Source organism: Thalassophryne amazonica, chromosome 10, assembly GCF_902500255.1.
Source record: "Thalassophryne amazonica chromosome 10, fThaAma1.1, whole genome shotgun sequence".
NCBI lineage: Eukaryota > Metazoa > Chordata > Actinopteri > Batrachoidiformes > Batrachoididae > Thalassophryne > Thalassophryne amazonica.
The window spans coordinates 73,543,521-73,567,203 of record NC_047112.1 but is presented as its reverse complement, the minus strand read 5'-3'; the positions used below and the strand labels follow the sequence as shown (position 1 = coordinate 73,567,203).

General features: G+C 39.4%; 1 protein-coding gene across 1 annotated transcript; it reads left to right on the top strand.

Moving 5' to 3' along the window:
* Window positions 1–3,076: 3,076 nt before the first annotated feature.
* bsg (basigin) lies at window positions 3,077–22,039 on the top strand (the record flags this gene model as incomplete). The annotated part of the gene is given in 9 exon segments (XM_034179193.1): window positions 3,077–3,182; window positions 3,185–3,430; window positions 5,324–5,492; window positions 6,458–6,546; window positions 10,888–11,027; window positions 11,197–11,470; window positions 21,374–21,398; window positions 21,485–21,558; window positions 21,782–22,039. Coding segments are annotated over 8 exon segments (1,110 nt in total), but the record flags the coding sequence as incomplete, so codon positions are not given.
* Window positions 22,040–23,683: the final 1,644 nt, after the last annotated feature.

Genomic DNA, 23,683 nt, shown 5'->3' with positions numbered 1-23,683 from the left:
GCGCTAATCAAGCGTGATTACACCTGATCGATCAGGTCGTCTGATGATCACACCACAGCGGCGACGCTTTAAAAGTTTAAATCGTCACAGTGCTTCTTTGTGTTCAGAGTGTGCAACACTGGCATGAGAAATGCACCTGCTGCAGAAAAACCACAAGAGGGACTTGCTTTAAATGCTGCGTTTCCAGCCACAAATTGTATTTTCAGAAGTCATTTTCAAAAATCTGGAGCTTTGTGGATTCATGTCCATCTGTGATGTGAATTGGACTGAAATGAACAGGTCAGATTTACTCCGTGGTGATTGAAACAGTGTGCCCGGATGAAGACTGCAGCTTTCAGCCAATCAGTGGCCAGCACTTATGAATAAATTTCAAAATGTGTGGCAACAATCACATAACTTACCTGCAACTTATGTCCCACATGTGTGGGATGTATGAGTCACACGCTGGCATGCATTGAAATTTTCAGCATGCCCAAATTTTTTGAGGAGCTCAGCTTATTAGGACGTGTTTCAATACGTACCCATAACTTATTGGACTTATGCCAGCGTTTTAATCGTCAAGGTCAGATGGGGCTTTAAATGGACGCATTTCAGATCCACCTGGAGGACCTTCCTAGAGGTGGCCGACCGTCTAAGTGATCGGGGGAGAAGGGCCTTAGTCGGGATGTGACCAAAAACCGATGGTCACTCTATCAGAGCTCCAGCATTCCTCTGGAGAGAGGAGAACCTTCCAGAAGGACAACCATCTCTGCAGCAATTCACCATTCAGGCCTGTATGGTAGAGTGGCCAGATGGAAGCCACTCCTTGGTAAAAGGCACATGGCAGCCCACCTTTTCTTTTCTTTCTCCAACAGCCTAATATTCCTTTTTCCGTAACTTTCTGTAAAGTAATAACATTTTGATGTTTTTTTTTTATGCTTTGATTTGGAATAGAATGTGCAGTGTTCCCAGTGCAGTTGTGTGCATTGGGAACATTGCACACAAATGCATCCCAATGCACAAATAAAATCTAAGGATTTTTAGCTTCACTTATTTTGAACCCAACTGTATGAGAATGTCCATATTAAAAGAAGAAGGTTTATGAATGTGCATAACAAATGATGAATTTCATGTTTAATGATGACAATTGGTACAGGGCTTGTTTGTAGCAATTTTCACTTGATAACTGATTCAGTGATTCTTAATTTGGACCAATCATTTTAGCTCTATTTGATACTTGGTCTCAGTAATTTGGTAAATGGTTCTGATGTGCACTCATTTATTCACAACAGTTTTAGGACCCCAGCAGCTTAACCTGCTCTCACTGAAATTAGGACCGTTTTGTGATTAAAAACCCAGAGTAAGCACATTTATCCAGCACTAAATGACGCTGAATGCTCATCTTGGCTGTAGTAAAAAATAAATTATTGTGCACTAGAGATGAAAAGGTACATTGGTCTATACACTGCATAGGTGTTTGTTTACATAAAATAAGGCAAAGATATTTTCAAAATCAGACTATTTAAAATGGCTTAATTATCAGATATTTTAAGCCATGATGGGTCTATGGCCCCTCCAAAATGACTGTAGTAAAGGAACCAAAAAAAAAAAAAAAAATGCTAAATAGTCTCATTTACATGTGGTTCTGTAGTTATACTATGTTGAGTCACCTTGACACTTGGAACAAATTTGATCCCTGCACTGGCACGCAATTCTTTGTGGGAGTGAGTGAACTGGTTGTAAACTCTGCGAGGCTCTGTGCACAGACACGTATTGACATGCAGTGTTTGTGAATATTTGTGCAAGTGGCATGAAATTTATGCATGCCAGAAATTGTGAACATTTCAAAATTTTATTTGTGCATTGGCATAAAGCCTCGCACAGTTTACAGTGAGTTTACTGATTGACAGGCAATCTTGCGTGTCAGTATGGGCATCAAATTTGTGCAAGTGTCAAGGTGGCTTTAGCATCAGACTACTCCCTCTTCTGTTGGAAAGACACTTGAATTGCAATGTTCCTGTTTAATATGTAAATTTCTGTGTACTTTGTTGCTGTGTCAAAAGTGACTTTGGGATATCTTGAGCTAGTCTCCATATTTCTGATCTCAATTCTCAATGCTGATGAATAAAATTGCTAACAGAAACTGTGCTCACAAAATTTGAGCGCCCCCCCCCCCCCCCCAAGTTGTGAGTTTTTGTGTTGTTCTGTCACATAATTGTATACTCAGTAGACTGTTCTACTTCGATGCTAAGGTTCTTTCACATTTACTTGATACTTTGGGTCCAGCTCAGGTTGTGTGTGTTCTGTTAGTTTAACATTGTTTCTGAAAGGGGATTGAATGAATCTACAGGGAGTAAGTGTGCTGTGCTTTGGCTCGTTTTGAGAGAATGTTATTCTTCTCCTGGCCCAGGCTGTATTCACATCACTGTTTTATGTGACAGAAGAGCCCTGACTAAAACGGTCACAAAGCAACTCTGGCTGCTGTGAAATGAGAGCATTCATACACAAAAGCTGGCATGAATGCTGTGTCTTCCATGATCACATGAGGCACCGGTTTTTATAATGCAGACGTTTGAGCCAACAAAAGCATTGTTATTGGAGATGATGTGCGACTCGAGAGCTGCTGCTTTAATTTTAATGTGTAAAATGATTTTGCAGACTATCTTTTTTATTTTTTTTTTTAATCGCACTCTTCAGTGGCGTATAGAATGTTGTTTTTGCAGATGTGTGTGCTAACGATGCTTATAGGTCAGCAATTCAACAAATGTAGCCCAGACTGATTAGTTATGTATGTGATATTCACCTGTGACATTGCGGTCATATCATTCTGGGACATTCATTATTGTCGTAGTTTCATTTCGGTCTTCATGGGTTGGCATGCCATTCAATATAGTTTTGTCAAAATGTTGCTCTGACCCATGTGATTGCTTTCATCTGTTTTATTAACTGTTTTTATTCTTTCTTTTTCCTACTTGCTTATCTCTCTCTTCCATCACTGCATTTTACCACCAATCCCATGACATCATCCGGCTTGCTCTACATTACCATGGTCAAAAACCTCTTACTCTCTACTTGCTGTGTTGACTGTAAATGATGCTCAGCGGGCTTCATCAAGTCTCCCTTATCTCAGATGAAGCTCATCAATGACCGCGCAGAGCTGCATTGTGAAGTGATAGGGAACCCCATCCCTGAGGTGCAGTGGTGGTTGTAGAGGGTGAGGAACCCAATGAGACCTTCACCCAACTCTTTGATGGGGCACGGGATGACCGTGTAGAAATAAATGCCACATATACCATACACGCCACTAGCACCATTCACCTCAGTGACCTCGACTTCAGCGACTCGGGCACATATGAGTGCCGTGCTTCCAACGACCCTGACCGCAATGAGCTGAAGAAGATGCCCAAAATCAAGTGGATACGCTCACAGGCAAATGTTATTGTGATTGAAAGTGAGTGGCAGAGGAAGGATGAGGGCTACCTCTGCGTTAGTTCTTGGCCATTCAGCTCCTTTTAGACTCAGTTCCTGGTCCAATGCCTTCTCCAGCTTGCTTCACCCATTCTATGCTGACCCTCTGTCCTTTTTAAAATCTTGTGCATCAGACCACAATCCTCCTTGGGCTGCTTCCTAAACTTGTAGTACCTGACAGTTCCCCCATGTCTAATCATGTCATTTGTAAGATAACTTTTATTTATTGTGAGAACTACCCCAGTAGTTCTCACATGTATGGCAAAACTTGTGAATAATAGATTGAATTATTTTATTTGAAAAAATCGGGTCAGGTAAACTGATATTTCTCACTCAATGTTTGGTGACATTTCCCTTAATCAATACTAACATCAAGCATACCCTTTTCCGCGTGTCTTTAAATCACTCCTTTTGCTAATAGTCTACTAGCTTGTAGGTGCGGAAGATGGCAACTTATTTTTAAAGATGGATTCTCAGGCATGAGGCATCTTTTTGCCATGTAGTTAAGTATTTTTATTATAATCTCACTGAATAATTTCTGCACCTAAAGGCAAAAACAAAGTTCACATTTCATCATTATCTTTTTGATTAGCTGGTACGTATTTATCTTTTAAATTCTCTTGTTGCTTCTTCTGCATGTTTGAAATGTCTTTTCCCTCTACCTTATTTAGACTACAAGTCCACTTGTTTTCCACTTTGACTCCAGTCCCCTTTTTTTCCTCTGGTGGGACAGATCTCCCCATTTGGATGAGGTCTTTCTACCTTTCCTTGAAGGTTATTTGAATATGCACACTTTGGATGGACTGGTTTTGGCTTAAAAATGGGTGGAGGCTATTTAATTTCTATTTAAGATGGAGATTGAATTGCGTCGTAATTGAACATGCTCAACAGTTGTCTTGGCATAAAAACTGTATCCCAGCCCATATTTGTGACTGGAACAAGATTAAGCTTAAAATCTAACTGTTCTAACACTATCGAATTATATTACTATAGTCATGGGTTGTGTAAATTATAAAACATTTTTACATTTCAAGCTTTGCACTTCTGAGTTTTAGTGGATGTAGTAAATATTGCCAATGTAAAAACACTGCATTACGATACTATAGTGTTGTTTGTTCAATTTAAACATGAAAGCAATGTTTCTGCTTTTTTGCATCAAATTTAATTTCATTTGAGACAGCTGTTGAGTTTTTTTTTTTCCACTAAAAATAAATAATAAAAATCAAGCTTCAGCAGTAAAAGATTACAAATGGAGGAGTAGACAAAGTACTTTTGGCCATTGGTCAAGGGGGTTTGTATTTTTTGGGGGATTTACTGGCTTGTGTCAGCAGGGATGGGGAAACGCGAACTGTCCAAATTACTAACCTTCTTAGTGTGGATTTCATGCAAAGGTATGCCAGTTGAATTTAAAACTGGCTTCAAAGAAACTTTGCTCGACTAAGACCTTGCATTTTCTGAAAGTCGCTCACTTCAGTTGGAATAAAAGGAAAAAAGTGTAAACTGTTTCAACAAAATAATTTCTCTCTCCCTGACTAAGAGATCCAGTGAAAATGTTAACCTCAAAACATGAAGGTTTTCCAGTTGGTGGTTTTATTGGAAAACCTCACCAATCACTTTCTCTGCTGGTGAAATATGGCATTTAGTGGCCTGAAGGGGCCAAATATCCCCCTCCAAAAGTGTTGTCTACTCGTGGATCACTTATTGTTCACTGTAAAGCAATTCTCATTTTAGATAGGTTCATATGGTAATAGAATCTCACTGATAGATTGAGGGTGTTATGGATTTCAAAGATATTTACAAAAGTAGAAATGTTTTCATGTAGAAGCTTTTAGGAATCATTTGTAATTTTTTCTACCCCCCCTGTGTTTACCTTAAGTGCCAAACATCATTGCAGAACCTGCTGAGGTCATCAACCAGACCTCTGCTGTGCTCAGCTGCAACCTGACAGATACCAGCCTTCCAGTCAAAGGCTCCCAGTGGCTCCATAATGGTAAAATCCTTGAGAGTTCAAAGTCCACAGCTGACAGTCATGTCACTGTCCTCAAGTGAGTAGCTTCATCAACTGTTTAGCTTTAGTCTGTTTTACGTGCAGAGCATTATTCACTTTCTCACAAGTCTTGTCCTTCACTTTGACTTGATTTTGTTTCTTGGCTGTATGAACATAGATTGCACTGCATGTTTGTATGTGTGTCTGTGTGGACACATTGTGCACACAATAATCCAATAGCAATATATGTTGTAGATGGTGTAAATACCCACTGGTCAGTATATGAGTACTGTCTGAGCTGGTCAGTTTGTTGGATGTTTATTGTATGGTAACAATATATGGTAGACCCACTATTTCTAAAAGCTGGACATAGCTTCATGTGCTGAAATGTTTTGAGCAGCACTGTGCGTGTTGACCACGTAAAGATGGCAACATACTGGGCATTGATGTACATATTGCAGTCTGTAAGTGGCATTTGTTCTGTACCTTCCACGTTGCCCCTTGCGTGCCTTTGTTATTCCTGTCCTCGCAAACCATTAGCAGCAAAGCTAGGGGTATCTTTCAGGCATTTGCTGCTTTTGATTAGCAGAGGGACTAGCTCTGCCAACATGCAATCATGCCTGGAGCATTGGCAGGATAAACAGTCGTGAGCAACCCCCACATTTGTTCTGACCTTAATTTCCCTTTAGAGAGCAAGCAGGCAGTACTGTGTGGCAAGTGGGCCCAGTGAGAAGTACAATTGTTAGCAGGGAAAACTTTATAATATTTTCCGCATAGATGAGTAGCTTTATTTTTTTCCCAAAACATTGAACAGTAACAAGATGCTGTTGATTTTCAGTTTGGTTCAGATCACATCACATCTCTGCACATAATGTGACTTCATCACATTACATTATTGTAATGAATGTGATGTCTTGGTTTTCTTGTGTGTACAAACAGTATAATGCTTGTCACAGAGAATTCTAAAATACTTTGTGCAATTGTTTTTCGCAATTGTTTGTGCAATTGTTTTTCTTTCCATAGATTGGATAATATCAACTACCATTCTAGTGGAAAATATGAATGTGTCTTCCTGACTGAGCCGCAAGTGCAACACACAATCGAAGTCAAAAGTAAGTTCATTTTGATGTCATTGTTAGGCTTAGCAAAGACTTTTCTTTCACAATAACAAATTCTGCTGGTCACTATATTGCCAGAAAATATTGTGATAAATGAGATCAAAATGTCATTTTTTAAAGACTTTTTTTTAACCATCATTGATATAATATTGCTTAAATATGAGAGTACATTCTTTCAAAGAGCAATGACTCATTGCAACATTGGAATTGAAATGTAGGAAAAAAAATAGAAATTTGTGATTAATATTTCCAGCTAATGGCCCCTCATTGCCTGAGCTAATCAGTGGGTCCATGCAAAGTGGAATAAAATAAAGAATTCAAACTTTATCATGCTTTTTAATCTATTAAGAGCCACAACTTGTCAGTTTAAGTTAAGGAAATTATCTTTAACATTTCATGTCACTTGATGTTATGCAATGGTCATAAATAATGTTTAAAAGGTTAAAAACATTCATAAACATAGCATTTGTTCCTGTGTTTAAACCTTACATATAGCAGTAGCAATTTTAAGTTTATTTGATTTTTGCACAAATCACAGAATCTCACTCTGTACAGACTTAAAATTCTTGATAGCATCTCTATTCAGCGACTGTCACATCTTTGAAATTGTATACGTTCATAAAACGTCAACTTCTGTAGTTCTGTTACTTTCCTGAACTCGCATGAGTTGTATGACTGAACTCATACAGAGACAGTGATACAACACAACTCTAGATTGGTACACTTTGGCTTTTAGGTTAATATTGGTTACGAGGTTCACCACAGAACGCCACACGAGGTCCTTCCTACCTGTGGCAATCAGACTGTTTGACTCCTCCCCCTTCTGCAGGATGAATACATAAGTTTTCAGTTACTGAGCACTATGTGCAGTGCTGTCAAACACCTTGTGCACGTGTCTTTCAGTCATCTTGCATAAACATGTTGTACTCAGTTTTCTTTCTTTTTTTTTCTTTTTTTTAAACCAATCGTCACTGTTTCGGCACTGTGGCAAAAATAATTTCCTTTTGGGATTAATAAAGTTCTTTCTTATTCTTATATTGTGGAAGAAAAGGATAAGTTAACAAATTCCATCTATTCTTCCAAAATTTCTGGGTTGAACAATGCTGTTGCTTTGCTTATGACTTGACCTGATCTGTCTGTGTGCCAGAACGTTCAATGGTGCTCGTTTACTTGCTTCATGAGTAGGGATGGGTATTGAGAACCGGTTCCTTTCGAGTATCGTTAAGAAATTATTCGATCCACCGACATCAATAAGCTTTTTGCATAACGATTCTGTTATCGGTCCTTCAGAGTGGCCCTTATTTTGGGGGGTGTTTGTCAGGAAAATTATAATTTCGCTACATTGATTACAGACCCTGCAGCGGGTCCGTAATCAACTTTTCTGCAGCGTGGCTTTGCTTTGAACCTTGAACCAATCGAAGCAGTGGTTCGTAGATTGAAGCAGTGCTTCGATCTATTGCTTCGTTTATTCTTTCTTTCGCTTAATTTTCCCCCGCTAAAACCCTAAAGAGCATACGTCTTTGAGTATTATTTACCTTTTTTTATGTTAAACCGACCTGTTATGGTCTTCTGAAACAGTTGATAGATGTATTTTATAACTTAAAAATGGGAGCGATGCTAATGCATTAGCATGTCTATGGCATTTTCAATGTTAAAAGTTAGCATCAAGCAGTTGCAGCTTTCATCACGTTCGAGTACATTTGTTTTCAAATTGTAATATTTTTTAAATTTATTTTTGTTTATATATTAATAATCTAATTATATACAATATATACTTATTATATACAATTTTAGAGAAAGAGACAAAGAACCTGAATAGAAACACAACAGAAAATATAAAACCAACTAACAATGAACATACATAAAAAAATACATACATATATACAGAAATAAACAAGTGTTTCTTGTGAACACCTAGTGACTCTTACACCTCCATTTCATTCCTGTCTTATTTAAGTTTAATGGCAGTTTGTTTCGGTCAAACCATATTTTCAATGTGTTAATTTAAGTGATTTCCTCCAGAACTATCTGCCAAACTAGAAAACTGCTGCATCCTAGTAAGAGCAGAATATTCTCACCTAAGTGGATGCTGCACTCACTCCAGTTTATCGTCTGGAATAGTCCCAGATTGCATTTCAGAGCTTCTAGAATTCAAACATTTTCGTGCACGTGGTGTTGGGGGGTAACTTTGGGTTTCAGCTTTTTTTTTTTTTTTTTTTTCCTTCACTTTCATCCCTGAATATGTCAATCGTGAGTCACTTTTGTGCGGATTAAAGTTACTAACTGGGACTCCTGTCTTGTTGCGAGAAGGAAACGAGAATCGGCCTCCGTTCTGATTACACAGCTCCAAACGCTGCGCGGCTCTCTGCCGAGTCAAGTTAGAACGATAGAGTGCAGTCAGAATTAATAACTTCAAAGCGAAACACCGTTTTTTGTTTATTTTTATTTACACTCAACAAAACACAACACTTTTGGTTTTGCTTCCATTTTGTATGAGATGAACTCAAAGATCTAAAACTTTCCGCATACACAATATCACCATTTCCCTCAAATATTATTCACAAACCAGTCTAAATCTGTGTTAGTGAGTACTTCTCCTTTGCTGAGGTAATCCATCCCACCTCACAGGTGTGCCATATCAAGATGCTGATTAGACACCATGATTAGTGCACAGGTGTGCCTTAGACTGCCCACAATAAAAGGCCACTCTGAAAGGTGCAGTTTTATCACACAGCACAATGCCACAGATGTCGCAAGATTTGAGGGAGCGTGCAGTTGGCATGCTGACAGGACTGTCAACCAGAGCTGTTGCTCGTGTATTGAATGTTCATTTCTCTACCATAAGCCGTCTCCAAAGGCGTTTCAGAGAATTCGGCAGTACATCCAACCAGCCTCACAACCGCAGACCACGTGTAACCACACCAGCCCAGGACCTCCACATCCAGCATGTTCACCTCCAAGATCATCTGAGACCAGCCACTCGGACAGCTGCTGAAACAGTCGGTTTGCATAACCAAAGAATTTTTGCACAAACTGTCAGAAACCGTCTCAGGGAAGCTCATCTGCATGCTCGTCGTCCTCATCGGGGTCTCGACCTGACTCTAGTTCGTCGTCGTAACCGACTTGAGTGGGCAAATGCTCACATTTGCTGGCGTTCGGCACGTTGGAGAGGTGTTCTCTTCACGGATGAATCCCGGTTCACACTGTCCAGGGCAGATGGCAGACAGCGTGTGTGGCGTTGTGTGGGTGAGCAGTTTTCTGTCAATGTTGTGGATCAAGTGGCCCATGGTGGCGGTGGGGTTATGGTATGGGCAGGCGTCTGTTATGGGCGAAGAACACAGGTGCATTTTATTGATGGCATTTTGAATGCACAGAGATACCGTGACGAGATCCTGAGGCCCATTGTTGTGCCATACATCCAAGAACATCACCTCATGTTGCAGCAGGATAATGCACGGCCCCATGTTGCAAGGATCTGTACACAATTCTTGGAAGCTGAAAATGTCCCAGTTCTTGCATGGCCGGCATACTCACCGGACATGTCACCCATTGAGCATGTTTGGGACGCTCTGGACCGGCGTATACGACAGCGTGTACCAGTTCCTGCCAATATCCAGCAACTTCGCACAGCCATTGAAGAGTGGACCAACATTCCACAGGCCACAATTGACAACCTGATCAACTCTATGCAAAGGAGATGTGTTGCACTGCATGAGGCAAATGGTGGTCACACCAGATACTGACTGGTATCCCCCCCCCAATAAAACAAAACTGCACCTTTCAGAGTGGCCTTTATTGTGGACAGTCTAAGGCACACCTGTGCACTAATCATGGTGTCTAATCAGCATCTTGGTATGGCACACCTGTGAGGTGGGATGGATTATCTCAGCAAAGAAGTGCTCACTATCACAGATTTAGACTGGTTTGTGAACAATATTTGAGGGAAATGGTGATATTGTGTATGTGGAAAAAGTTTTAGATCTTTGAGTTCATCTCATACAAAATGGGAGCAAAACCAAAAGTGTTGCGTTTATATTTTTGTTGTGTATGTCCAGAGATCAAGGATACAGTGACCAATTTCATATTTATTTACTTTAAGACTCAATGAAATGCATAGAAAACCTGTAAAGCTTACTTTTAGTACAAAATTTACAAGGTATCGATAAGGGAAACAATAAGGAATCGGATCGATAAGCAGAATCGATAATGGCATCTATCGAAAAAATTTTATCAATACCCATCCCTATTCATGAGTCGCCTGTGTGCGCAGTCGCTCATTTTGTGAGTGCAGTCTGAACACTTCAAAAAGCTAATATGTTCTCTTTGTTGGTGTAGTAACTCCCCATGTTGCTGCCTACAAGCACTCTGAACATGGCAATGAAAATGACAAAGCTGTGCTGATTTGTGTGAGCCATGGATACCCACTGCCCACCGACTGGAACTGGTTCAGACAGGAGGGAGAGGACAACAAAGTAGTATGTATCGCTCAGCGTTGTTACATTAATGCTCTTAATTTGTATCATTTCCATCAAATATTTCACTGACTTCACATTCTGACAGACTTGCAAAATGACATGATTCTTCACTTAATTTAGTCTTGGAGTTTTTTTTTTTTTTAATGGGTTTTCATATGAAAATCTACAGGCTATAGCCAATGGAACTGATCGATATGAGATAAAGAACACCCCTGAGAAATCCACTCTGACCATTACGGAGCTGAGCATTGAAAAAGACATAGGACTGTACATCTGCTCTGGCACCAGTGACATTGGCACCGAATCTGCTGAGATCCAGCTGCGCGTCCGTAGTCGCTTGGCTGCTCTCTGGCCATTTCTTGGCATTGTGGCTGAAGTGATCATCCTGGTTACTATCATCTTCATTTATGAGAAGAGGAGAAAGCCAGATGAGATCAATGACGGTATGTGTGCCATGTTTACCCTCTGTGTTGGCTCTAGCCTGGGCAGAACTGTCTGGCAGTTGGTGAAATCTGTCCACTTTTCTCCATACACTTTAGTTTTATGAACAAGAAAAAAAGTTTGATCACTCTGGGACTTGTACACATATAGTTTTTTATGACATAATTGGTTTGTTTCAATAACTATAAAAAGAAATTGGCTTCCGTGTTTTAAAGTTGTTTTGTTTGAGGCAAATCAGTGGCTCGATGCATCAGTATTTATGTATAATTGAGTGTCTTGCGTTACTTTACAAAATTTATTAATGAATGATGTAATAAATGAGTAGGCTCTTCATAGAAACTGAGTCTCTGTACAATTAAGTGACTTTAAAGGGAAGAGTTTTACAAATTTTAATATAAGGAAGCCTTACTACTTTTCTCCTTTCATTCTAAATTTGATGTAATAGTTATCTGTGTAAAAGCTCAGAGGAGCCCAAACTTTGTCACTGTAATTGTAAACTGAATAGATTTGACAGAGGCATAAATGTATGCAAACGTCTCTGAAATGGCCATTTCCCAATCTGCGGTTAGAGCGGTGCACTGTCCCATCACACATCCAGCATAGCTGTGAAATGTTAGCATCCCCAAATAATAAGCTGTAAACTAAGGCAAAGCCTATGGAGATTCCAAGTGTGTAGTTGCATGCATTTTTTAAATGTGTACCCTTCCTGTCTTTGATTTATTTATCCCTCCCTATTTATTTTATTATGACTTTTTTTTTATAAACATCAGGACTTATTTGTGGTATATGCTTCCACCGCTGTGCAGTTTTTGATAAACTATTATTTTTATTATTTATATTTTTATTTCTCTGTTTGCTGCTGATTTTGCATTTTGGTAAGTGGAACAAAAACTGCATGTCAGACTGAAGTGGTTGCGCTGATATTACCGCAAGCAGCAGCCTGAATGAACTAATTTCATAGTCACCACTTTAAAAAGGAATGTACTCAAAAATGTTGGTCACTCTTTCACTGGCCCCCACAAATCATATTGTAATCCAATCTTTGAATGTTTTACTTAATTTATTGGTCATGTGTTTGCTTGAGCCAATGAAAGAGTAAAATGACGCACTCTAACTGGAGTTGAATTGGGTAGTTTAACATTTTGTTAAGCGTCTATTCTGAATGCATGCTGTGTGCATCTTGTACTTGTGCATGGTAATGACATGTAAACCTTTTTGTCACAGCCAGTGTCATCAACCATGTGTCTCATTCATTGCCACAAAGCTGGCTGACTCTTTGCCTTATCTTGAGTGCAGTGCCTATAAAATGCACTCACAACCACGCGGGCTTTTATTTTGTCACCATAATGCCAGCTGCAGCACAAGTGTACAATTTTTCATGATAGTGCAGTCGGACACACAGGGTGCTACATGCACAACATTACAACAAACTTTTTTTAAACCAGTTGGGTATTATCGCTTACAGCCTATTTGAGAACACGCTGTACACCACTTCCTTTTAGCAGTAATATTTTTTACAGCACTTTTAATAGTACTTACAGCTATGTTATTTACGATGTGTTATGTTGTATATACTTCACAACAGAACTTTGAGGAAAAACAATACATAAACATTAAAACACAGTAGTTATATAAACAAATAAAATACCTAAAGACTGAGCTATAACATTGCAGGCAGAACAGTGGCATAGCCCATGTCATAGATCAAACAGTCCCCCCTATAAATTGGTCCACACTGCCTTCACTGCGCATGTATCATTTGGGACCACAGCAGGTGGTCTGAGATGGATTCTCTTCAACCAAATCGATCAAAGGGATTAATGGGATTATTAACCATCACAAGTTAAAACCTCTTAAATCATTCTGAAGTCTGTTTTAAGCAAAAATGAGGCCATTTTAAGCAGAAACAAGGTGATAATGTGACCCTTTGAAATGATGGAGATGCAGTGAACAGATGCAGTGAATTTATGTGATAATGATTTTTAGGGGGGACCGTTCGATCTGTGACAACAGTCCTCCCCCCCAAAAAAAAGTCCCTAGTTCAAGGCCAACTGTACCCCTGGAGTTGCTTTAAGGAGGGTTTCCATCGTAACGATTTTTGCCAAATGTGTCATTGGAGCAAGTCTGCTGTGATGACTGAGCCAAATTAACCCTTAGTAGGTGTAGGCAGCCAAACGGCTTAATTGCCTCAACTGTACTCAACAACTTTAAAGGGCATATCTCACTCCAGTCAACACTTTCTTTTGAGGGAAAAAAAATGTACTAGATTATAAATCATTACTTCCAACTCTTTAACTTGTGCGAGTGCTGATGAACTTGATAAAAGGTTTAAAAAAAAAAAAAAAAGCCAGTCCGTCTGAAAAATGCACAACAGATTGATAGCCATTTTGATCCATAATCATGATGTGATGTCAGGCACTGACTATATTACTGAATCTGAAAGTCACTCCACCTGTCCACCAATGGAAAGAATTGAATCTGTGGTTAGAGCCATGTTTTGAAGACCCTTTTCATGCTGTACTGTGCTTCACGTCTGCAGGCTGTCCCAGAGGCACTCAAATAAAAACAAAAAGCCTCCCACTTTATTCCTCAAAATATTATCTTTGGAAAGTCTCCACCTAAGAAACATCACTAGTCATGTGACTACATCCTCCTAAAACACACATTTTAAACTTTTTGATGTATTTACTATCAAAGTCCACAAAAAAACACTGATTTCACACTGTAAAAAAACTTTTTTCCCATTAATTTCAGTAGAGGGCCTTCAGGGGCAATACCCTACATGATGTCATCAAAGTCCACATTCCTCACCGCTTCATGTTTGAGTGTTTAATAGCTGCAGGTGAAATCAGGATAAATTTCACAAGTTTATGAATTTCTGAGAGCATCTTCAGCTGCTCCCTTGTTTTCATTCTGTGTGTTGATTTGGCACATATTTTACACCGGCTGCCCTTCCTAATGCAACTCCATATTACACGGAGAAAGGTGGCAGGGGTAGGGTTGGAATCTGGAACCTTCTGCACTTAATTTCTCTGGGTACATGGCACCAAAAATAAGACACAATATATCAGTATTTTAACATTTTATTTAGAATAGTCAGCTTATTTGAGATTTTATTTACTAGTGATGCGCATTTTAATTTCAACCAGTAGACTTCCATAAGATTAGAAAATCGTTCTGCCACCTGCTGTTTTCTTGCAAACCCTTGGAGGGCACTTTGATTTTTATTTTTCTTTATTTTTGTTTTTTTTAAATGTACACAATAGAAGCCCAGGGGGTTGAGTATGTTTTATAGTCCATTGTACATGCTCTGGTGTGAGTACTACCACTATATCTGGCAGGATTTACAACCCCAATTCCAATGAAGTTGGGATGTTGTATAAAATGTTAATAAACACAGAATACGATTTGCAAATCCTCTTCAACCTATATTCAATTGAATACACCACAAAGACAAGATATTTAATGTTCAAACTGATGAACTTTATTGCTTTTGTGCAAATATTTGCTCATTTTGAAATGGATGCCTGCAACACGTTTCAAAAAAGCTGGGACAGTGGTATGTTTACCACTGTGTTACATCACCTTTCCTTCTAACAACACTCAACAGGTGTTTGAGAACTGAGGACACTAATTGTTGAAGCTTTGTAGGTGGAATTCTTTCCCATTCTTGCATGATGTACGACTTCAGTTGTTCAACAGTCCGGGTTCTCCGTTGTCGTATTTTGCGTTTCATAATGCGCCACACATTTTCAATGGGCAAGAGGTCTGGACTGCAGGCAGGCCAGTCTAGTACCCGCACTCTTTTACTATGAAACCACGTTGTTGTAACACATGCAGAATGTGGCTTGGCATTGTCTTGCCGAAATACGCAGGGACGTCCTTGAAAAAGACGTTGCTTGGATGGCAGCATGTGTTGCTCCAAAACCTGGATGTACCTTTCAGCATTGATGGTGCCATCTGTTGGGTATTTTCTCCTCCAAACATTTTTAAAACCTTTAACAAGACAGAGTCAAGAAACACCAGTGAGACAGAAAGTCAAATATTACGCGCGGAGTGCGGCCAGGCTGTACACCAAGGCTACACTCAAGTCTGGCCTGCTTTTCCGCTCTTTTTATTAAGAGACGCCCTCATCACATAAACAAAAAACTTGTCCTAAGGGTGGGGGTGATGACGCAAGACAAGTTTCTTCCAATAACATAAACGCATACGTCAATAAGTGCAGCTGTAAGGAAGAACACTTTCAGGTCAGCACATCTCGTTCGTCTGTTGCAGGTATCAGCTGTTCTGCATCTGCCTGAAGTGTCCTGTCTTTCACACTCCTTCACACTAAACACCACATCACAATAGTCAAAACGTTCTCTTACTCCCAGTCGTTAGAGGCTGCGAAAACAAAGTTATATTATAATAATAAGTACATCCAGCCCTTCATTCCCAGCTCAGATTGACCCCAGAGTGCTAAAACAAAATTGAATTCTCAGGATTGCATTAAGACAGGTGCAAAACAGCACAACACCGTTCTCATGAGAAAGAAGACAAAGCTAAAACAAGGTTGAATAACACGTACATTCTCAGGGTGAAGTGCAAAACAGCACAACACCGTTCTCATGAGAAAGAAGACAAATGTACAAATGTTTAACAGTGATAACATATATACAAAATCCTTAACACCATCACAGATGTGCAAGTTGTCCATGCCATGGGCACTAACACACCCCCATGCCACATGGGTTAAAGTTCTCCGTCACCACGATGGATTTCTGTCATTTGGAAAATGTAACCACACATATGCGTGCGCACGTGGTGTCATGCGTGTTTTGGGGCCGAAATGTGATAGTCTCACTGTCAAAGCAACATCCCCCTCTGCGCTGATCAAAGCAGCAGCAATGTCAGCGTGGACTGTGGAGGAAGGGACTGTGTGAATTTTCACTCCTCTCTGCTCTGTTTACTGCTTGCCATGAGCCACGGTCCTTCTCCTCCTTGTCTATGTGGGAACATTGGCAGACCTTCCCCAAGTAGAGCGGGGTGTGGCTTTGCTTTGAACCAATGAAACATTGATCCGACTCACTGTTTCGATGGTTTCGCTTTATCTTAATTTCCTCCGCCAAAAAACCCTAAAGAGCATATGTCTTTTTTTTATTTTTATATTAAACCGACCTGTTATGGTCTTCTAAAACGGTTGATAGGTGTATTTTATAACTTAAACAGGACCCATGCTAACGCGTTAGCATGTCTATGGCGTTTTTATTGTTAAAGTTAGCATTAAGCTGTTTGCATTTCAGCACAGTCTGTGTGCATTTTCTTTCTGTATAATAAATAATTAATGGCTTAGCGTTGTCGTAAGAGTCAAATGTATTACGAATTGTAATTTTTTTATTTGTATATTAATAATAATAGCAACAACAGAAATAATAATAATATTACAATACAATTTTTGAGAAACAGACACAACAGAAAAGGTAAAACCAACTAATAATGAACATAAATGAATAAATATAGAAATAAATAACTGTCCTGTGAACTCCTAGTGAATCTTACACCTCCCCTTCATCCGTTTTATTTAAGTTTAATGACAATTTGTTTCGGTCAAACCACATCTAAGCTGTGTTTTTACACAAGAAAAAATTAAATGCAGTAAATTGCACATTTGTCTTTTTTTCATGAAAATATCTTATTAAATATAACATATTACACTTTAGTCAGGCCTTTAAAATACTTTTGTGGACTCTTGCTGTAATATGTTCATACCCATTAAAATTCACTAGCATAGACAAAATTTGACTTGCACTTTTAAAAAAAATTCTGGGGAACACCCCCAGACCCCCCATAATGAATAGTGTGTTTTCTTCACACTTTGAAGTGATTTATTTGTTTCAGAGGGCTTCATACCCATTCAAATTCACCAGAATATACAAAATTTGACTTGCTCTTTTAAAAAGAATTCTGGAGGAGATCCCCCAGACCCCCCATAATCAATACTGTGTTTTTACTTAACAGATTGAAGTGAGTTTTATTTGTTTCAGAGGGCTTCATACCTGTTAAGATTCACCAGAATACATAAAGTTTGACTTGGTCTTTAAAAAAATGTTCTGGGGGGCACCCCCAGAATCAAGACTACACCCCACCCCCACTACCCTTTTATGTACCTTTATGTTCAAGTTTTGCATTCTTTTTATGCTTTGTCTCTCTCTCCTTAGAGGCTATTTAAAATAGATTTGTATACTGTATAATGTTTATTGTATTTATTGAGGAAAAAAGTGTGCATGCCTCCACTACGCCACATTTTAGGGAATTGCTGGCATTGATTTTTGCCAGGAAAAAATTTCAGTCAGATGAAAATTTATTGCTTTAACCCATGCCATACCATCACAGATGCTGGCTTTTGAACTTTGTGCTGTTAACAATGTGGATGGTGTTTTTCCTCTTTTGTCCGGAGGACATGACGTCCATGATTTCCAAAAACAATTTAAAATGTTCATCAGACCACAGCACACTTTTCTATTTGTGTCTGTCCATTTTAAATGAGCTCATGCCCAGAGAAGGCGGCGGTGTTTCTGGATGTTGTTGATGTATGGCTTTCGCTTTGCATGGTAATGTTTTAACTTGTACTCATAGATGTAGCGACAAACTGGGTTTACTGACAATGGTTTTCTGAAGTGTTCCTGAGCCCACGCAGTAAGACCCTTTACAGAATGTCTTTTTTTTAATGGCAGTTCTGCTGAGGGATCGAAGGTGACGGGCATTCATTGTTGGTTTTCGGCATTGCCCTTACGTGTAGAATGTTTTCCAGATTCTTTGAATCTTCTGATTATACGTATTATGGACGGTAAATGATGGAAACCCTAAATTCCTTGCAATTGAACATTGAGAAACGTTGTTCTTAAACTGTTGGGACTTTTTTTTCACGCAGTTGTTCACAAAGTGGTGATCCTTGGCCCATCTTTGCTTTTGAATGGCTGAGCCTTTTGAGGATCCTCCTTTTATATCCAATCATGACACTTGCCTGTTTCCAGTGAACCTGTTCACCTGTGGAATGTTCCTAACAGGTGTTCTTTGAGCATTCATCAACTTTCTGTCTTTTGTTGCCACTGTCCCAGCTTTTTTGAAACGAGTAGCAGGCATCCATTTCAACAAGAGCAAATATTTGCACAAAAACAAAGTTTCAGTTTAAACATTAAATATCGTCTTTGTGGTGTATTTGGGCAGGGGTGGTGGCTAATGCGCTTGGTTTCATTACAGAAGGTTCTGGGTTCAAATCCCACCCCTGCCACATTTCTCCATGTAATGTGGAGTTGCGTCAGGAAGGGCATCCGGTGTAAAACTTGTGCCAGTTCAACATGCAGATCTGTTATGTGTCGGATGCGGTCGGAGCACCGACCCAGCGTTTGACAGGACCCAGCACGAAATAAGCAGAGCACGGTTCAAAAGATAACAGAATTTAATAATCATAAGTGCAGTGATAAACAACCAAAAATGTCCGGTCTGGTGAGGTGAAAACACGGCGCGCTCTCAGCAGTGCAAACGGTCCGGAGCCACAGCAGTTTGGACCCAGGGACCCCGCCGACACCCCCCAGGTGGCCGCGACAAACCGAGTCTGTGAAGAAAGAAAACATGAGGTGAGTCCAACACTCTCCACCCAGAGAGACACAGCTCAAAAGGGTGCACACAATCAGCAAACACTTCCTGGCTTAAATACAACCCCTGGCAAAAATTATGCAATCACCGGCCTCGGAGGATGTTCATTCAGTTGTTTAATTTTGTAGAAATCAAGAAAAAAAGATTGTGGCAGTCAGTAACGGTTACTTTTTTAGACCAAGCAGAGGAAAAAAATATGGAATCACTCAATTCTGAGGAAAAAATTATGGAATCACCCCGTAAATTTTCATCCACAAAACTAACACCTGCATCATATCAGATCTGCTCGTTAGTCTGCATCTAAAAAGGAGTGAACACACCTTGGAGAGCTGTTGCACCAAGTGGACTGACATGAATCATGGCTCCAACACGAGAGATGTCAATTGAAACAAAGGAGAGGATTATCAAACTCTTAAAAGAGAGTAAATCATCACGCAATGTTGCAAAAGATGTTGGTTGTTCACAGTCAACATACTGGTAGACCAAGGAAGACATCAAAGCGTCAAGACAGAAAACTTAAAGCAATATGTCTCAAAAATCGAAAAATGCACAACAAAACAAATGAGGAACGAATGGGAGGAAACTGGAGTCAACGTCTGTGACCGAACTGTAAGAAACCGCCTAATGGAAATGGGATTTACATACAGAAAAGCTAAACGAAAGCCATCATTAACACCTAAACAGAAAAAAAACAAGGTTACAATGGGCTAAGGAAAAGCAATCGTGGACTGTGGATGACTGGATGAAAGTCATATTCAGTGATGAATCTGCATTTGGCAAGGTGAGGTAGAGCAAAAACATTCCTTGCAAAAAGACAGGGTCAATGTCATGGCATAGGGTCAATGTCAATGAGCAGATCTGATTTGTTGCAGGTGTTAATTTGGGGGATGAAAATTTACAGGGTGATTCCATAATTTTTTTCTCTGCTTGGTCTAAAAAAGTAACCGTTACTGACTGCCACAATCTTTTTTTCTTGATTTCTTATAGTGTTTCTTAAAGCCAGAAAGTTGCCATTTGAAATGACTTTAGTTTTGTGTCATGTCTGTGATCTGCTTTTTTTCTACAAAATTAAACAACTGAATGAACATCCTCTGAGGCCAGTGATTCCATAATTTTTGCCAGCGGTTGTATATATATCAGCTTCTCACCCTGCAGGCATGGAACAACTCAGTTCAAATCTCCACTGCAGCAGAAGCTGATTAGACAATTAGCATAATGTGACAGCTCACTAACACAAGGTGTGAGGGACACCAAATCCACTGTCATTACTTCATAAAAGTCACCAAAACCAAATTACCTCAGGAAGTGTGCTGAAGAGCGTGAGACCTCACCCAATCCTCCTTCACAGACTGTGGCGTCAAACCTGGAGCGGTCTCTGCGTCCGCAATGGTGAGATTGTTCTCCTGACGTCGATCTCACACGTCTGCTCACAAGGTCGAGTCTCTGGCAATCACACACTGTGCATTCAAGGTTTAAATGCAGCAATCTCTGATCAAGACAGAATACACCACAGCCGTGAGTCCTGATGACCTGCACGTGAAAACAAGCCTCAGGTGTTCAGGGTGAGGTCCTAATACTCAGCCACTCAGTCCTGAATGCATACCACCTGGTGGGAAAAACAGAAACCAAGCCAGCCAAACACCCCAGCACACAACACAGATCCACCTTGGATTTGCTGTGGTGACCCCGAGTGCAAACAAGGGAGCAGCCGAAGGGATTTACGTCTTTGTGGTGTATTTAATTGAATATAGGTTGAAGAGGATTTGCAAATCATTGTATTATGTTTTTATTTACATTTCACATAACGTCCCAACTTCATTGGAATTGGAGTTGTATATTAGTTTTGTCACGTTTTTTTTATTCGACAGGCCATCGCAGTGTTTCTCTCCTCTCTTGCGCCTTGGGTGCTTGGTTTGCATGAGCCCTTGTGGTAATAGATTATTTTGGACATTATGCAATAATGTTTAAACCATTCAGGAGTTGCACAGCTTTAATAGGGGAACATAGCCTTTATTTAGTCCCATTACAAAAGGTTTCTTTAATACTTTTTAAACTTTATGCTCGACGTACTTGTTGGAATACAGCGGGCAGTCATGCTTCAATTCATTTTGTATGACCTCATTGCTGTCATGTTGTAGAGGATGTTATAACGTGTTGGGGTGGAGGCATGTATTTTTGTTTTACACTAAATCTTGACAAACCAACGCAGACACATTGCCTATTTAATCAGCTAACACTTATTTCTTATCTTGCTGCTTACCGTCATCAAGATGATGATTCAGGATCTGCTCCACTGTAAGTACAACCTGTTTTTAATTGTTGCCCAAGATTCCCCCCCTTTTTTTGGTTGTCTTAAAGAGCTTGTCTGCTTGTTGTTTCAGGAAGAGCAATTCTAATGCAAACCACAAGGACAAAAATGTGAGGCAAAGGAATTCTAACTAAAAGGTGGTAAAAGGTGTGTATGACAAAAATATTTACAACTTCAAACTGCATGTTAGAGGTTCTGTAGTTCTACGTCCAGTCAACCATTTCATTGCCCAACTCGTGCCCATGTAGAAGAAGAAATTAAATTTTCTGTCAATACTTGAAGCCTAGCTGCGTTTTAAATAATACCTAACTTTCTGCAGCATCCATCATAGAAAGTGTTATTCATGTTGTCGTTTTCTGTCCTTCTGTAGATTGACTTCCATGTGGCAACAATTAAAGGATTCAGCGCACACATGGCACATTATTGTGCATCTTGCAATTTAAAGAAAACTACTGTGCTTGAATGTTAATGTTGTAGGAAAATTGACTGATTTCCTCTTGTAATCCTGCGTTCACCATATTATACAGCCTGGGAATATCGTGTGAAATTATTTCATCTTGAGGCCATGGGGCAAATATTGCATGAGATTAAATTCTAATCTAGCAAAGTGTTTTCATAGTAAAATCATTCAGGCCTGCACATTGGAAATGCTTTTAGTGACTTTTGTTTTATGCTGAAGCTTCTTAAACTGATCTGACAGGGTTTTTTTTTTTTTGTTTTTTTTACTTGAAAATTTGAAGTTGATTTAAAGCAGCCAGCGTTTTATTCCCGTGATCTGAATTGGTTTTAGTCCTAGTGCATCACTGCAATTCTTTTAAAAATGATTGAAATGTTTTTTTGTTTTTTTAGATGTGACTTGTTCCTGTATTGAATCACAAAATTCCTTTAACAGTCTTTTTCTTTGCCTTAACAAGCACATTAAAAAGAAATAGTACCTGTTACACTGTTTAAATGTGATAATTCAGTTGAATACAGCAATGACTAAATTTCAAAGTTTAGTTTACGTGGTTAGTGAGAACTCGGGGGGCCACTGATATTGCGATTTGGCATTGTAAAAGAAGGAAGTAATACTTTGCTATGGTTGTATTTCATGTATGTATTGAAATATTTTAAATAGTAATTTAAGGCACTGACACAGTGAAGTCACAGTCGGGATGTGTTTAGGACCAAGTGAAGAAGAAACATCTGAATATGCTCTAAATATAAAAAGAACATTGTGCGATTTTTTCTTTTTTCTTCTTTTTTTGGGGGGTGGGGGGGGGGGGACACAAGTATGTTCACTGTGTAGATGATCAAGAAGCCATATTATTCCATTTATTCTGATTAGTGTTGTGATTGGATGTGTACTGTTTCAGAGTCACAGATAGCAAAAGACCTTGTCAGAATTGTGTAAGTTCTTGTACCTTACAAGAGCGAAGAATACTATCAGCTGTACTTCTGACACAAACTGAATAAAGGCTTTTGGTTTTACTTGCCTGCATACTTTAAACAAACCATTTTAGAAGAGTCGGGGCTGAATATTTGCTATTACATGCCCCTTTATGAATAAGTCATTTCATAGCACGTGACTTTAAAAAATGTTCACTGATCATAATCTTGTGCAAATGGGAGATTAAATTTAGCAGCTTGCAAATGATTTAAGGGTCAGAAAGTTTTTTGTGTGGGGGGGGCATTATAACTGCTCATTTATCAACAGACTGAGAAGTGCACACTGTACCATAATTTACGGACTATAGAGTGCACCGTAATATAAGCCACACCCACCAATTTAAAAAAAGAAATTGTACATAAATAAGCCGCAGGTCTCCACGTTGTAACATGAGATGTTTACACAGAAAGATGTTAGATTTTTTTTTTTTTTAAAAACTTAATTAAATGTGTACGGTAAATGCCCCCACCGAAGCTATTGCATGTAAATATTGACCAGCATGTGCACAGTGTTACGCGGCGTCTCAGCTCCACATGGAGAACTGAGAAACTTTATTGGTCATAAGATCATTTCATCGCGTGCAGCCAGGGTCGCGTGGTGTCTGGTAAATGAGCTGTTACTGAGGCGCTGTGCCTTTTTCCAACTTGTGCAAAGACAGAGCCGGTGGGGGTAGTGGCCCCGCTGAATTATCTAACGACGCAACTGTGGTGCAAAGTGCCCGAGAAGGACTTTTCTTAAGCCACGACAAGGAATTAGTGTTTTCAGACATCGTTTTCCAAAATCAGGCGGCTTTATGTGGATGATTTTTCTGCAGGACGTGATGATGAATCCACTAAAACAAAC